Source organism: Lipotes vexillifer, unplaced genomic scaffold (genome assembly GCF_000442215.2).
Source record: "Lipotes vexillifer unplaced genomic scaffold, Lipotes_vexillifer_v1.1 scaffold601, whole genome shotgun sequence".
Lineage (NCBI taxonomy): Eukaryota > Metazoa > Chordata > Mammalia > Artiodactyla > Lipotidae > Lipotes > Lipotes vexillifer.
This window is the reverse complement of record NW_006796749.1, coordinates 535-15,323: the sequence shown is the minus strand read 5'-3', so window position 1 is coordinate 15,323 and position 14,789 is coordinate 535. Positions and strand designations below refer to the sequence as shown.

Below are 14,789 nucleotides of genomic sequence, written 5' to 3'. Positions count from 1 at the left end.
CACACACACACACACACACACACACACACACACACACACACACACACACACACACACATAAAAGCACATAACCACACACAAACCCTCTTCCAGGCAAAAACAATGCCCATCTTGCCTAAGAGAACATTTATGAAAAACAGCTAGTGTGAAACACTTTGTTGTGTCTGCCATCTGCTGGTGCATACTAGAAGTACAGCCCTTAACATTTTTGGACCTTCTGTGATGGAGAAAATGTTGATGAGCTCTTCAGTTTATTTCCAGAGCCCCCTCGCTGGACAAAGAAACCTCAGAGTGGCGTGTATAGCACTGGGAGCAGTGGTATCCTGTTGTGTGAGTCTGAAGGAGAACCTGAGCCCGCAATCAAGTGGAGAGTCAATGGTTTCCCAATTGAGAGTAAGTGAAAACACCAACTGTGAGGCAATGCTGAAGGCAGTGGTTTGCGGGGACACAGTGTTTAGACACCGTCGTTATGGCTAAAGTGGAGTTGGTAAGTGGCTGGACTGACAAGACAGATCTAACCAGGAAATCCAAAATGGCATCTTTCAAAGCAGTTTGATTGATGCTTAGATTTATGGAAAAGCCATAAATAATATTTGTTAGGCTATTATGTTAATTATATAAAAATAAGGCTTAAAAAATAAGACAGTTGAGTGATATAGAGGATGCATCCAAGGAGGAAGTTTCCTCTCCCTGAGAAGAAACAGGTACAGGGACCTAGTGGTTGAGAGCACAGGCTGGAATTTAGGACTTCCCTTGGATCCAGGCAACAGGGACTCCTCACTGGGTTCTGCTCTTTACAGGGACCTGCTATGGCATGCCTATCTCCATGATCTGAGAAGTCCGCAGGGCCAAAGTGACATGCAAAGCCTGAACCTGGCTCACTGCAGGTTCTCGACCAAGCTTCAGTAACCCAAGACCAGAAAAATCCCCTGCGCAGTCAGCTCTGAGCCCTTCCCAGATGGGCTGGGCGTCGAAAAGAAGGGATGGACCAGGGCTGAACGCCTAATCTCCCCACTCCACTGTGTTCCAGCACAGAGCTCCAAGAAGTCCCAAATCCTCAATTTGAACCTAGAGCCCTGGTCTTTTTTTTTTTTTTTTTTTTTTAAGATTTTTTTGATGTGGACCATTTTTACAGTCTTTATTGAATTTGTTCCAGTATTGCTTCTGTTTTCTGTTTTGGGTTTTTGGCCGCGAGGCATGTGGGATCTTAGCTTCCCGACCAGGGATGTGCCTGCATCCCCTGAACTGGAGGGCCAAGTCTTAACCACTTGACTGCCAGGGAAGTCCCATCCCTGGTCATTTTGAATGTCTTTGTTAAAGGAGGATAATAGAACAGATCTTATTGGTCAATTGATCAGCTTGGTTTAGAGCATTTACAATATGGATACATATGTGTGTTGATTCTATTAGTTCCTTGGCCCTAGACCCACTCGTATCAGGGTAGGCATCCTGGTGACCTATAGACCTGGAGTCCCAACTAGGCTGTGCACCTAAGATTGGGGAGATTCACTAAACAGCTCAAGATGATACAGCTGGGAATCTCCTGAAGCTTAGGTTTTCAACTGCAAAATGGAACTGATGGTAGTTGGTTGTAATTGAAAGAGACCGATGGAGTCTACCAAAAAGGATATTACTTATCTGTAGAACATTGTGAAAGTTTATAAACTCTGGATCCAGAGGGTCTTTGTTTGCATTCAGGCTCTACCATTTACTAGCTGTGTGATTCGGTGTATTACTGACCCTCTTAAAACGTATTTCCTCATCAGTAAAATGGGGATGAAAATAGTACCGACCATTGGGGATTTTTATGTAGATTAAATGACACACACAGAGAATGTTTAGCACAGTGACTGCCATGCAAACAACACTTCCAAAGTATTGTTTACTATTGTTTTCACATAGCAAATACTCAGGAAGCCTTAGTGCTCATTGTTATTTTTGAGAAACGCATCTGTTTTATTTTTCTTCGTATGACAATAGGTACAGTGTCGATGACAAGCAGATACTAACTGAACATATTCGATGATGAGATTGAAAATTAAAATGATAGTTATTTTAAAATATCTATTACTCACACAAGCTTATGACTATTAATCTAGAAATTGTCATATAACAGTATGACCATATCTACTTTCTCAGCAGATAACAACACAAGATCACTTTCAGTTCTGTCTTGTTACAGCTTTCAGAAGAAAGAATGTGCCTACTTATTTAAAATACAAATACGTTGGCAAAACAATGAACAGTTCTGAAACTCTTTTTTCTTTTTTTGATTGATACATAACGAACATGCATTATATTAGGTTCAGGTGTACAACATAATTGTTTGTCATTTGTGTATATTGCAAAATGATCACGTCGGTAAGTCTAGTTAATGTCTGTCACCTTACAGAGTTACTGAATTTTTCTGCTTGTGATGAGAACTTTTAAGATCTACTGTCTTAGCAACTTTCAAATATGCAATACAGTATTAATGACTATTACTGCCAGGCTGTACATTATATCTCCATGACATTCGTTTTATAACTGGAAGTTTATACCTTTTTACCCGCTTCATCCATTTGGCCCATCCTCTGGCAACCACTAACTGTTCTCTGTATCTGTGAGCTTGTTTTGCTTTGTTTTGTTTTCTATATTTCACATATAAGTGAGATCATACAGTATTTGTATTTTTCTGTCTGACTTACGTCACTTACAATAATGCCCTCAAGGTTGATGCAGGCTGTTACAAATGACAGGATTTTTTCATTTTTATGGCTGAATAATACTCCATTGTGTGCATATGTGTGTGTATGATATATATATATATATCATATTTTCTACTTTTGTTTGCTTTTGTGAATCTGTCTTGTTTTTATTTATTTATTTTTTAACTTTTTATTGTATATTGGAGTATAACCGATTAACAGTGTTGTGATAGTTTGAGGTGCACAGCAAAGCGACTCAGCCATACATATACAGGTGTCCATTCTCCCCCAGACTCCCCTCCCATCCAGGCTGCCACATAACGTTGAGCAGAGTTCCCTGTGCTATACAGTAGGTCCTTGTTGGTTATCCATTTTAAATATAGCAGTTATCTCACATTTTCTTTATTCATTCATCTGTTGATGACACTTCAGCCCTCATTATTAGTTTCCTCAATTTGAGACATTTTCCTCATCTCTTTAGAGAACAGAATAAGAAATGAAAAATAAGACTTCAGATAAAACAACTTTTGTTTATAAAGAATGTTAAGGATGCTAAAACAAAAAAATGCAGATTTTCTGGAACATAAAATCATAAAATTTTATATTTGAATAGCACTTGGCTGTTTATGAAGAACTTTCACGTACTGCTTTGTCCCCACATGAGCCTTTTAAAGGGAGTACGATTATTCATATTTAACAGATTGATTATTTCGTTCAGTAATATTTATTGAATGCCTTCTTTGTGCCAGGCACTGGCCTTGTTGCTTGGGAGATAGCAGTGAATAAAACGGACAGTCCCTGCTCTCATGAATCGGACATTCTAGTAGGGAGAGATAAGCAATAGAAGAATAAACACATAAATGTGGTAAAGTGAAAACTAGCTGAGGAAGGGGTGGGTGTGAGAGAAGTCTGGGACCTAGAGCTGCTCTCCGATTTTAAGATAATACTAGTAAGATCCTTGTGGTTATTTACCTTTGAGTAGAGATCTGAAAGAGGTGAGTGATGCAGCTATGCAACTACCTGTGAAAGAGCTTTCAGGGTGGAGAGGTCAGTGAGTGAAAAGACCCGAGGTATGTTTGGAGTGTTGAGGAAAAGCAGGGACTGCAGTATGGCTGAAGCCGAGTGAGTGAGGAGGGGGCAGTGCTGGGAGAGATTAGTCCGGAGGTGCAGGGACCACATCATATGTAAAGGGGAAGGTCCAAAAGGGCGCTTGGGATATTATTGTGAGTAAGGTGGGCAGCTCTTGGACGATTTAGAGCAGAAGAGTGACAGGCTCTAATTTATTAACAAAGAATTTTTCTGGCCTCTGAATGGAGAAGCAATTGTATGACTCCAATTAGGAGCTGCCTAAAAGATACTGGGCCCTTGGGCTAGACTGGTAGTAGTAACGGTTAGGTTATGGATTTATGTAGAAAATAGAGCCAGCACGTTTGTTGATGGGTGAGCACATCAAGGCTGAAGACAAACTAATGCAAAGATAGCACAGCTGAGTCGTGGCAGACCTAGAACCAAAGCCACATTTTTGGAACCCATGTTCTGTGTTCTTTCCACGGCTCTCCTTGCTTCCCTGCCAACAGGTCATAACCATTTATAATTGGGATGTTTGATGACAGTGGATCACTAAAGGGTTTGAAATCTCTTTAAGCTTATATTTTTAGCAATTACATATCCTTTATATAGAATATTTGAAAATTAAATCAAAATGATTACTCTTATTGATTACAAGCCTAACCTTTTTCAAATACTTTGCATCCAATATTTCGGAGCCTCCTAGTGGGCCCTGCAGAGGAGATCTTTTTATTCTTCAGGTTGTAGATGTGGCAGATGAGGCTCAGAGATTACATCACTTACTTGATTGAGGACACAACCCAAGTGAATTTAGAGCCATCAATGGAACTGAAATGATTAATTCCAGAGCTGAAGTTTCTCTCCCTATATTGCATGTTTGCCCTTTGAGCTGACCAAAGACAACTTAGGTCAGGACTAGTGGTTTTTGTTTGATAAAGAATTTTAGAATTTTTCTAGAATTCTGGAAGCTCCTGGAAGTCTGTATGCCACAATACTCTGCAGTTTGCATACCTATCCCAGAAGGCATCCTGGAGCAATGTTTAATTACCTGTCCCCCAAACAGGAGGCCATAGTTTCATTTCTTCTTTGTGTAATGCTATGCAGACTCAGTTTACCATGGGGCAAATGGTATAAGAACTGAACAGGGTGATGGGGTTTACCCTGAAATTTGTTAAGTTCGAAGTAGGGTGTGAGAGTACAGGATGAGATCAAAGACACAATTCTTTTTAACGTTAAGAAACTTGTAAGAGCTACTCATCCTGATGCTTCTTAAGAGATACATTGTCCTACGGTATTGTATCAAATTTCTATTGTTGCCATAACAAGTTACCACAAATTCAGTGGCTGAAGACAGTGCACATTTATTATTTTACAATTCTGTAGGTTGGAAGGCCAACGCAAGTCTCCCTGGGCTTAGATCAAGGTGTCAGCGGTGCTGTGCTTCTTTCTGGAGGCTCTAGGAGAGAAACCCGTGCCTTGTTTTCTCCAGCTCCTAGAGGCTGCCCACATTCCTTGGTTCACGGCTCCTTTCCTCCAACTTCAAAACAGCAACGTTGCGTTTCTCCGCCCATCCTTTCATAGTCACATCTCTCTTTGGCTCGCCATAGCCAGGAAAGGTTCTCTGGCTATAAGGAGCCTTATAATTCCTTTGGGCCCCCTTGGATAATCCAGGATAATCATCCAATCTCAAGGTCCTTGACCTTAATCACATCTGCAAAGTCCCTTCTGCCCCATAAGGTAAAATGTTCACACGTTGTAGAGATTAGACTATGGCCATCTTTCAGGGGCTATTTTTCTGCCATGGATAAAATGCCACCCAACAAAAATGTTTTCAGTCATTCTGAGAGATATTTACTGACTGCCTCCTCTGTGATAGCTGCTCTTTAGGCACTAGGAACATAGTGCACAGCACATAGACAAGGTTTTGCCCCCATGGAGCTCACAGTTAAGTGTAAAGATGTATTTATTTCTCACTCCCAGAGGGAAAAATGATGTAAAAAAAATAAAAAAAAAAAAAAAAAAAAAAGGTTCTGAAGAACCTAGGGGCAGGACATGAATAAAGATGCAGACATAGAGAACAGACTTGAGGACACGGTGAGGGGGAAGGGTAAGCTGGGACGAAGTGAGAAAGTGGCATGGACATATATACACTACCTAATGTAAAATAGCTAGCTAGTGGGAAGCAGGTGCATAGCACAGGGAGATCAGCTTGCTGCTTTGTGACCACCTAGAGGGGTGGGATAGGCAAGGTGGGAGGAAGGGAGATGCAAGAGGGGAGGGTGTATGGGGATATATTTATACCTATAGCTGATTCACTTTGTTATACAGCAGCAGCTAACACACCATCGTAAAGCAATTATACTCCAATAAAGATGTTAAAAAAATCTTCTATTTTATTATGTAATATTCAATGTTTTCTATGACCTAAAACTTAGCATCGCCACTTTTTCTTTTTTTTTTTTTTGGCTGCATTGGGTCTTCATTGTTGCCTGCAGGCTTTCTCTAGTTGCAGCCCGCAGGGGCTACTCTTCATTGCAGTGCGTGGGCTTCTCATTGCGGTGGGTTCTCTTGTTGCATAGCATGGGCTCTAGGTGTGTGGGCTTCAGGAGTTGTGGCGCATGGGCTTAGTTGGTCTGTGGCTTGTGGGATCTTCCTGGGCCAGGGATTGAACTCCTGTCCCCTGCATTGGCAGGTGGATTCTTAACGACTGCACCACCAGGGAAGCCCATAAGTGAAAAATTTTAACATTTGTGCCCCTTATTCAACATTCCTAGCTAATATGTTCCTCTTCCCACTTCTTGTTTGTAGTTTCAGAGCAGGGCCAAAGCTGTAGGAATGGGGCTTCCTTGGTGGTGCAGTGGATAAGAATCCGCCTGCCAATGCAGGGGACGGGGTTCGAGTCCTGGTCCAGAAAGATCCCACAGGCAAAGAAGCAACTAAGCCTGTGTGCCACAACTACTGAGCCTGTGCTCTAGAGCCTGCGAACCACAACTACTGAGCCCTCGTGCCACAACTACTGAAGCCCGTGCGCCTAGAGCCCGTGCTCTGCAACAGGATAAACCACCGCAATGAGAAGCCTGTGCAGCGCAACGAAGAGTAGCCCCCACTTGCCACAAGTAGAGAAAGGCTACGTGCAGCAACGATGACCCAACTCAGCCAAGATAAATAAATGAATAAATAAATCTTAAAAAAATATAAAGTACCATAAATATTAGATTTTCTCACTTCCAAAAGATATTTCCAGGATTACACATGGATAAGCAGTGGGGTAAGATTTATTGCCAAAAAGGTAGAAAACCTGGTCTGTGCTCTCAAGAAGAGTTTAGTCCTCCTGGGAAAATGAAATATATGAGCTATTTATCTGAAGTGGTTAAATCGCAAAGCAGGGCAATTGAAATGAATGGTGTAGGTGGGAAAATTGCAGAAGGGCAGAGAAGTGAAACAGAGGAACAACATGTCAAGGGGGAAGATAGCAGTCAATATTGGTGGATTGGGGGGATCCATCTGTGTTGATCATGTGGTTTACGCTGGGCAGTATCAGGACTTCAATTACAAGAGTAAGTGAGATTCAGTTCATAGTGGGACTTGAGTGCTAAACAGAAAATGTGGAATCTTTGTTGTGGATGTGGGTGTGGAGAGGCAGACAGCTAGAGATCAACACATATTTTGGCAATAAATACTCATTTGAAGGACGATTGAAATTGCAGAAGGGTCTGGAAAGAAAAAATCATGGTTGATGTTAAGAAATTCTAAAGAATTGGCTTCAATGAACTCTTATTCACCCTAAACTGGTCTTAAAATATAAATACTGTGTGACACGTTTAATGAAGAGTGTATAAATATTTTAGGTTCTATTTTTTATCACACTGACAGTCTTTAATCTCTTGTAGGAAATCCATTTTCTGGTGATGTCATCTCCCCCAGGGAAATCAGTTTTACCAATGTGCAACCGAATCACACTGCTGTGTACCAGTGTGAAGCCTCGAATGTCCATGGCACTATCCTTGCCAATGCCAACATCGATGTTGTAGGTAAGCATACTTGGGAGCAGACTGTTTGTCTGCTCTTTTCTACAGGAAAATGTTCACGGTCATACTCACAAGTAGATTGAATTCTTGGCACATAAAACGTGGGGAAAAATCAAAGTACCTTTCATCTTACATTTGAGCATGAGACCTCGTACTAAAAGTTATACTTCCAAAAATGTATTGCATTGGGATACTTTCCAATTCAAGAATACGAACTGTGATATTCAACTGTTTTCCCTTATTAAAATGGCTGGGGTATAGAAAAAAATTAATTTGCTTGTATTGTATGAACATTTAAAACTGCATTTATATTGTTTTCCAATAGATGTCCGTCCATTGATACAAACTGCAGATGAAGAAAATTATGCCACGGTGGTGGGGTACAGTGCTTTCTTACATTGTGAGTTCTTTGCTTCACCGGAGGCAACTGTGTCCTGGTAAGCTGTTACACGGTTTTCTTAAGAGAATGTCACTTGTAGATTGTGCCTTGTTTCTTCATCCATCACTTGACGGACTGCACTGTGTCAAGTTATTACATGTAGTGAGTGCCTCTGAGAACTAAGGTAGCAAACTTACTTACCTACCTTTCCTGGCACTGTTGACTAGATTTGTAGTATTCTCTCACATGGGGAAATATGGAGAGCCATTTTTGCTCACAAAGGAAAGCAAAAAATTGAAGTGATTGCTAAGACAATTTTATAGGTAGTTTAGGTCTCCATTACGGATATATCTAAGGTCATACATTACTGTTGTTGTTTTGGGTATTATCTAAATAATTAAGTCTGTTTTTCATTCCAAGTGCCTATGTTTAAAACTTTGTCAACATGTGTTTTGAATTTAACTTCGATATATTGGTTGGTATAGTTACTTCAAACACACCATTGTTATGAATCTACCATATTTGTTCCTTCACTGGAAAAACTTGGTTAAACTAGTCTTAAATAATTTTCCCCAGGGCTCTGCAGGGCTGAGATTAGAATGAGGAGTGCAAGGCAAGGTCGTCCAAGTACAGGGTCAGGTTCTGTCTTTATTTAAAATTTGGATATTTTGTTCATTGTGGATTCTTTTGTATTCTTTTTGATTTTTAGAAATACCTCATTAAAATATTTATCTTGATTATACTGAAATTTTTTTTTTGGCAACCCTTAAATTTTGTCTCTGAGGCAAGTGCCTCACTTGCCTTACCCTAGTGCCCGCCCTGTAAAATCTCGTGTGAACAGCAGCCAGACTTTGTCCTTTGCATCTTTTCTCTCCAGTAGCCTCTTACTGTGAAACGCATAGGGAGAATCAAGCTGTGGCAGCAAATGCTTGGAAAATGGACGAATGTAGGAGAAAATGACTCTGGGTGATGAGGGTCAATGTTATCCATGTCCACAGGACAGGACTTCCTGGCCTATAATATTTCTGAGTGAGCACTGTTCCTCTAGGACAGCAGGAGGTTCAGAATGTTCATTATCTCTTTGAATTACCACCTTTCCCATTTAGTACCCTGAAGCAATGACTAACTAAAGGGTTCACCATCAATAAGGCAGAAACTATTTATTAAACTCTGAGGACAGATGTAAAGTGGTACTGAGCGCTATTATAAATACAGCAGAAGCATAGAGCTCAGACACAGATTTCCTCCAGTCACAGTCTATTTGGGCAGGTAAGATGTATACCTATCGCCTACTGCGGAAAAATTGTGAACTCTAATGGAACATTTCATAAGGTCTGCTAAGCTCCTGAAGAAGGGATAAGACTGAATGACATCAGCGGCCAGTTTGCCAAAGAGTATAGGATTCTGTCAAACCTAAGTTGATTTATACTTTCTATAGGCAGAAGGTGGAAGAAGCAAAACCCCTTGAAGGCAGACGGTATCATTTCCATGAGAATGGCACATTACAGATCAGCGAGACCACGGAAGAAGATGCTGGTTCCTACTCTTGTTGGGTAGAAAATGCTAAAGGAAAAACAGCAGTCACAGCCAATTTGGATATTAGAAGTAATTTTATTTTGTTTTTACTTTGCATGGATTGTCACATAGCTTCAGTTTTTCATTTTCCCAAGTGAAACAATATGATTTAAGTTCAGGCATCTGTTAAATTTCTTTAGACTGTTTCAGAACTCCTAGATTGGGTTTCATCTAAACGACCCTCACCAGAATTATCGGATATGTCGATGATGTGTCCATGGCTTTATAGAATTGTAAGAGGGAGCTAGGTGTTCTTGGTGATGGATGACCAGCAATATTTAAAAGTCCTCTATTTTGGTGTATTCCTGTAACTCTGTTTTATTTCAATAACCAACTCAATGTAATGTCACCAGTATTCAACTCTTTGAACTAAAAATTTCACAAATAAACTCATAAAGGATCAGTTTCGTAAAGACTCCGGCATGACAAAATGAGGAGGGTTTTGTCCTCTTTTTGAGTCATAAACAGCTCTGTATTTTTTGTCTTGTTCAAGCAGCCTGTTTCATTTGTAATTGCTCCCTAAAGTTAAGTATGTGCCAAGATATGTCAGTGTCCCAAAGAGGGGCATCTCAGCACCTAGATTCAGGCTTACTGGAACCCAGATCCACAGGCATCAGCAGTATTTTGATTTTAAAATTGCTCAGAGAACCCTTTTCAGGGAAACACAAAGAATAGAAAGATTCTATAGTAAATGGAGGGAGGGTTTGTATTTCCTATGACAGGTCACTCTCATGGCCTGCTACTACCTCTGCTTAGATAACAGGTACATATTTGTTTAATCATCTGTTTTCACTGCTACCTTAACATTTGTCTCTCTCTCTGCACACACACTCACACCCTTCTTTCCTTCTTTTATTCTTTCATTGTATTTTTTCTGTACCCTAAGTTACCCAACATGCCAGCCCCATGGACTATATTTTTAAGGGACACTAATATTCATTGATGTCTACTTATAGTAGATGTCTCTCTGCATTTTCAAGTGGTATGTGCAATTTTTAAAATGCTCTTATAGCATCAATGAAGATGATTCTTTTTATACTTTGTAAAACCAACCTAGATCAAAGATAAGCAACTCCGCCAGGTGAAAGATAATGAGAGTGAAGTCTGGAATCCAAATGAACCTTCACATTCCTATTGCCCAACACAGTGCTTGGCCCAAAGTGGACCTCAAAACTGCTAGTGGCCAGAGAGAAGGCCACGTTCATAAACTTTTGGTCTGCTCTCATGTCCACTGTATATGGAAGGGTTATATAGGAATCGTATCCATGAGAATTAAGGGCATACTTTTCACATATGAAAAAGGAATGTCAAGAATGGAATTGAATAAGAGGCTATGCAGCATGAGCTTTGGTGTCTTCCAGTCTCGAGTTCAAATCACAGCTCAGTCCCTTACTAGTTAGAAAATATTAGTATCCTTACTTAATTTCATTTTAGCCTTAAGTTATCTTCTCGGTAAGGTAGAGATATTAATATTCATAGAATTGTTGTAAAATGTCACAATGAATGTAAACTTCACAGAGTCTAGTTAAATGAAATAAGTGCTCATTAAATGGTATCAATTATTATTCAATGGATTCCTTTATATTTAGAATTGGGATGTTTAGTAATTCACTTGAAATGAATTCAATTTGATAACCTCTTCAGATTTCATGCTTGGAATATCAAAAACTCAATTTTACTAACACTTCAATTTTTAATCAGTTTCTTGAGTAACATATAGATAGCAAATATTAGAACATGATTGTGGAGTTGGGGGTCAGCTCATGAGATTTAGCTTCTGAGAGGATTACCAGGTGCCACATTGGGGTAAAGTGTATCTGCCTTTAATATGGTCCTTAAGAGTAAGGATTATATGTTTTGAAACAATTATAAAGAAACAGACATTTTCCAAGACAGCCAGGTATCAATGTTTGAGCTTTATATTGTTTTGTTTTGTTTTCTAACATCTTTATTGGAGGATAATTGCTTTACAATGTTGTGTTAGTTTCTGCTGTATAACAAAGTGAATCAGCTATATGTATACATATATCCCCATATCCCTTCCCTCTTGCATCTCCCTCCCACCCCTCTAGGTGGTCACAAAGCACCGAGCTGATCTCCCTGTGCTTTGCACCTGCTTCCCACTAGCTAGCTATTTTACGTTTGGTACTGTATATATGGCAGTGCTACTCTCTCACTTTGTCCCAGATTACCCTTCCCCCTCCCCGTGTCCTCAAGTCCATTCTCTACGTCTGCGTCTTTATTCCTGTCCTGCCCCTACGTTTATGAGATCCATTTTTTTTCTTTCAATTTCGTATATATGTGTTAGCATACAGTATTTGTCTTTCTCTTTCTGACTTACTTCACTCTGTGTGACCGTCCCTAGGTCCATCTGCCTCACTACAAATAACTCAATTTCGTTTCTTTTTATGGCTGAGTAATATTCCATTGTATATGTGTGCCACATCTTCTTTATTCACTCATCTGTCGATGGACACCTAGGTTGCTTCTGTGTCCTGGCTATTGTAAATAGAGCTGCAATGAACATTGTGGTACATGACTCTTTTTGAATTATGGTTTTCTCAGGGTATATGCCCAGTAGTGGGATTGCTGGGTCGTATGGTAGTTCTACTTGTAGTTTCTTAAGGAACCTTCATACTGTTCTCGATAGTGGCTGTATCAATTTACATTCCCACCAACAGTGCAAGAGAGTTCTCTTTTCTCCACACCTTCTCCAGCATTTATTGTTTGTAGATATTTTGATGATGGCCATTCTGAGTGGTGTGAGGTGATACCTCATTGTAGTTTTGATTTGCATTTCCCTAATGATTAGTGATGTTGAGCATCCTTTCATGTGTTTGTTGACAATCTGTATATCTTCTTTGGAGAATTGTCTATTTAGGTCTTCTGCCCATTTTTTGGATTGGGTTGTTTGTTTTTTTGATATTGAGCTACATGAGCTGCTTGTATATTTTGGAGATTAATCCTTTGTCAGTTGCTTCATTGGCAAATATTTTCTCCCATTCTGAGGGTTCTCTTTTCGTCTTGTTTATGGTTGTCTTTGCTGTGCAAAAGCTTTTAAATTTCATTAGGTTCCATTTGTTTATTTTTGTTTTTATTTCCATTTCTCTCAGAGGTGGTTCATCACAGATTTTGCTGTGATTTATGTCATGGAGTGTTCTGCCTGTGTTTTCCTCTAAGAGTTTCATAGTGTCTGGCCTTACATTAAGGTCTTTAATCCATTTTGAGTTTTTTGTGTGTACGGTGTTGGGAAGTGTTCTAGTTTCATTCTTTTACATGTAGCTGTCCAGTTTTCCCAGCTCCACTTATTGAAGAGGCTGTCTTTTCTCCATTGTATATTCTTGCCTCCTTTGTCAAAGATAAGGTGGCCATGTGTGTGTAGGTTTATCTCTGGGCTTTCTATCCTGTTCCATTGATCTATATTTCTGTTTTTGTGCCAGTACCATATGGTCTTGATTACTGTAGCTTTGTAGTATAGTTTGAAGTTGGAGAGCTTGATTCCTCCAGCTCCATTTTTCTTTCTCAAGATTGCTTTGGCTATTCAGGGTCTTTTGTGTCTCCATACAAATTGTAAAATTTTTTGTTCGAGTTCTGTGAAAAATGTCATTAGTAGTTTGATAGGGATTACATTGAATCTGTAGATGGCTTTGGGTAGTAGAGTCATTTTTCACAATGTTGATTCTTCCAATCCAAGAACATGATATATCTCTCCATCTGTTTGTATCGTCTTTAATTTCTTTCATCAGTGTCTTATAGTTTTCTGCATACAAGTCTTTTGTCTCCTTAGATATGTTTATTCCTAGGTATTTTATTTTTATTCCTAGGTATTTTATTCATATTATTGATATTACTAATTTACTTTCCAAATATGACTCACTGTAACTCATTCAACAAATACGTATTGAGTACCTACTGTACACAGGCTCCCTTCTGGGCTCTGGAGTTACTGGAATGAAACAAAACAAGCAAAGCCTCCATGTTCATGGTGCTTATGTTCGCGTTCCACACCTTCATGTTGTTAGTTCATCTATGCGTGGGCTTCACCATTTAACCTCAGATTTGAGTTAATAATAAACAAGGTAATAGAAAATTAATTGATTTCCTCTTTATGGTGTTTTGATCACATGTCCAGAAGCACCAGACAATTTATATTATTTTCAATATCCAGAAGCATTTGCTTGCTTACACTCTTGGGAAATTGCTATTAATATAATATTTCTACCCAGGTGCCCTGGCTTGGAAGGAATGAAAATAGTAATGACATGTGATGTTAGGAAATAACAGTGTGACAAACATTGCATGAGGATTTGACTATCAGTGTTGACCATTTTGGTTGATTAAATTGCAGGCACTTGAGAGCAAAGTAAGCTGTGTTCTGTAGCTCTAACTAGTATCTTTATTTTGTAAAAACAGATGCTACAAAACTTAGAGTTTCTCCTAAGAATCCTCGTGTCCCCAGATCACACACGCTTGAATTATATTGTGAAAGCAAATGTGACTCACATTTGAAATACAGTTTAAAATTATCCTGGAGTAAAGATGGAGAAGCCTTTGAAATTAATGGCACAGAGGATGGCAGGTATGTAAACTATTTTTTAAAATCTTTATTGGAGTATAATTGCTTTACAGTGTTGTGTTAGTTTCTGCTGTACAACAAAGTGAATCAGCTAAATGTATACATTTAACCCCATATCCCCTCCCTCTTGAGCCTACCTCCCACCCCCCCAATCCCACCCCTCTAGGTCATTACAAAACATTGAGTTGATCTCCCTGTGCTATGCAGCAGCTTCCCACTAGATATCTGTTTTACATTTGGTACTATATATATGTCATTGCTACTCTCTCACTTCGTCCCAGCTTCCCCTTCTCCCCCTGTGTCCTCAAGTCCGTTCTTTATTTATGACTTCGTCTTTATTCCTGCTCTACCACTAAGTTCATCAGTACCATGATTTTAGACTCCATATATATGCCTTAGCGTACGGTATTTGTTTTTCTCTTTCTGACTTACTTCACTCTGTGTGACAGACTCTAGGTCCATCCACCTCACTTCAA

General features: G+C 39.5%; 1 protein-coding gene across 1 annotated transcript in view; it reads left to right on the top strand.

Annotated features, from left to right (window-relative positions):
* Positions 1–14,316, top strand: part of LOC103073744 (neural cell adhesion molecule L1-like protein) — a gene marked incomplete at its 3' end in the record, with an annotated part of 48,307 nt that extends 33,991 nt beyond the window's left edge. The window contains 5 exon segments of the mRNA XM_082931451.1: positions 262–393; positions 7,646–7,786; positions 8,109–8,220; positions 9,601–9,767; positions 14,151–14,316. Of these exon segments, the coding sequence (XP_082787577.1) occupies positions 262–393; positions 7,646–7,786; positions 8,109–8,220; positions 9,601–9,767; positions 14,151–14,316 (718 nt within the window).
* Between the last annotated feature and the right edge of the window lie 473 nt (positions 14,317–14,789).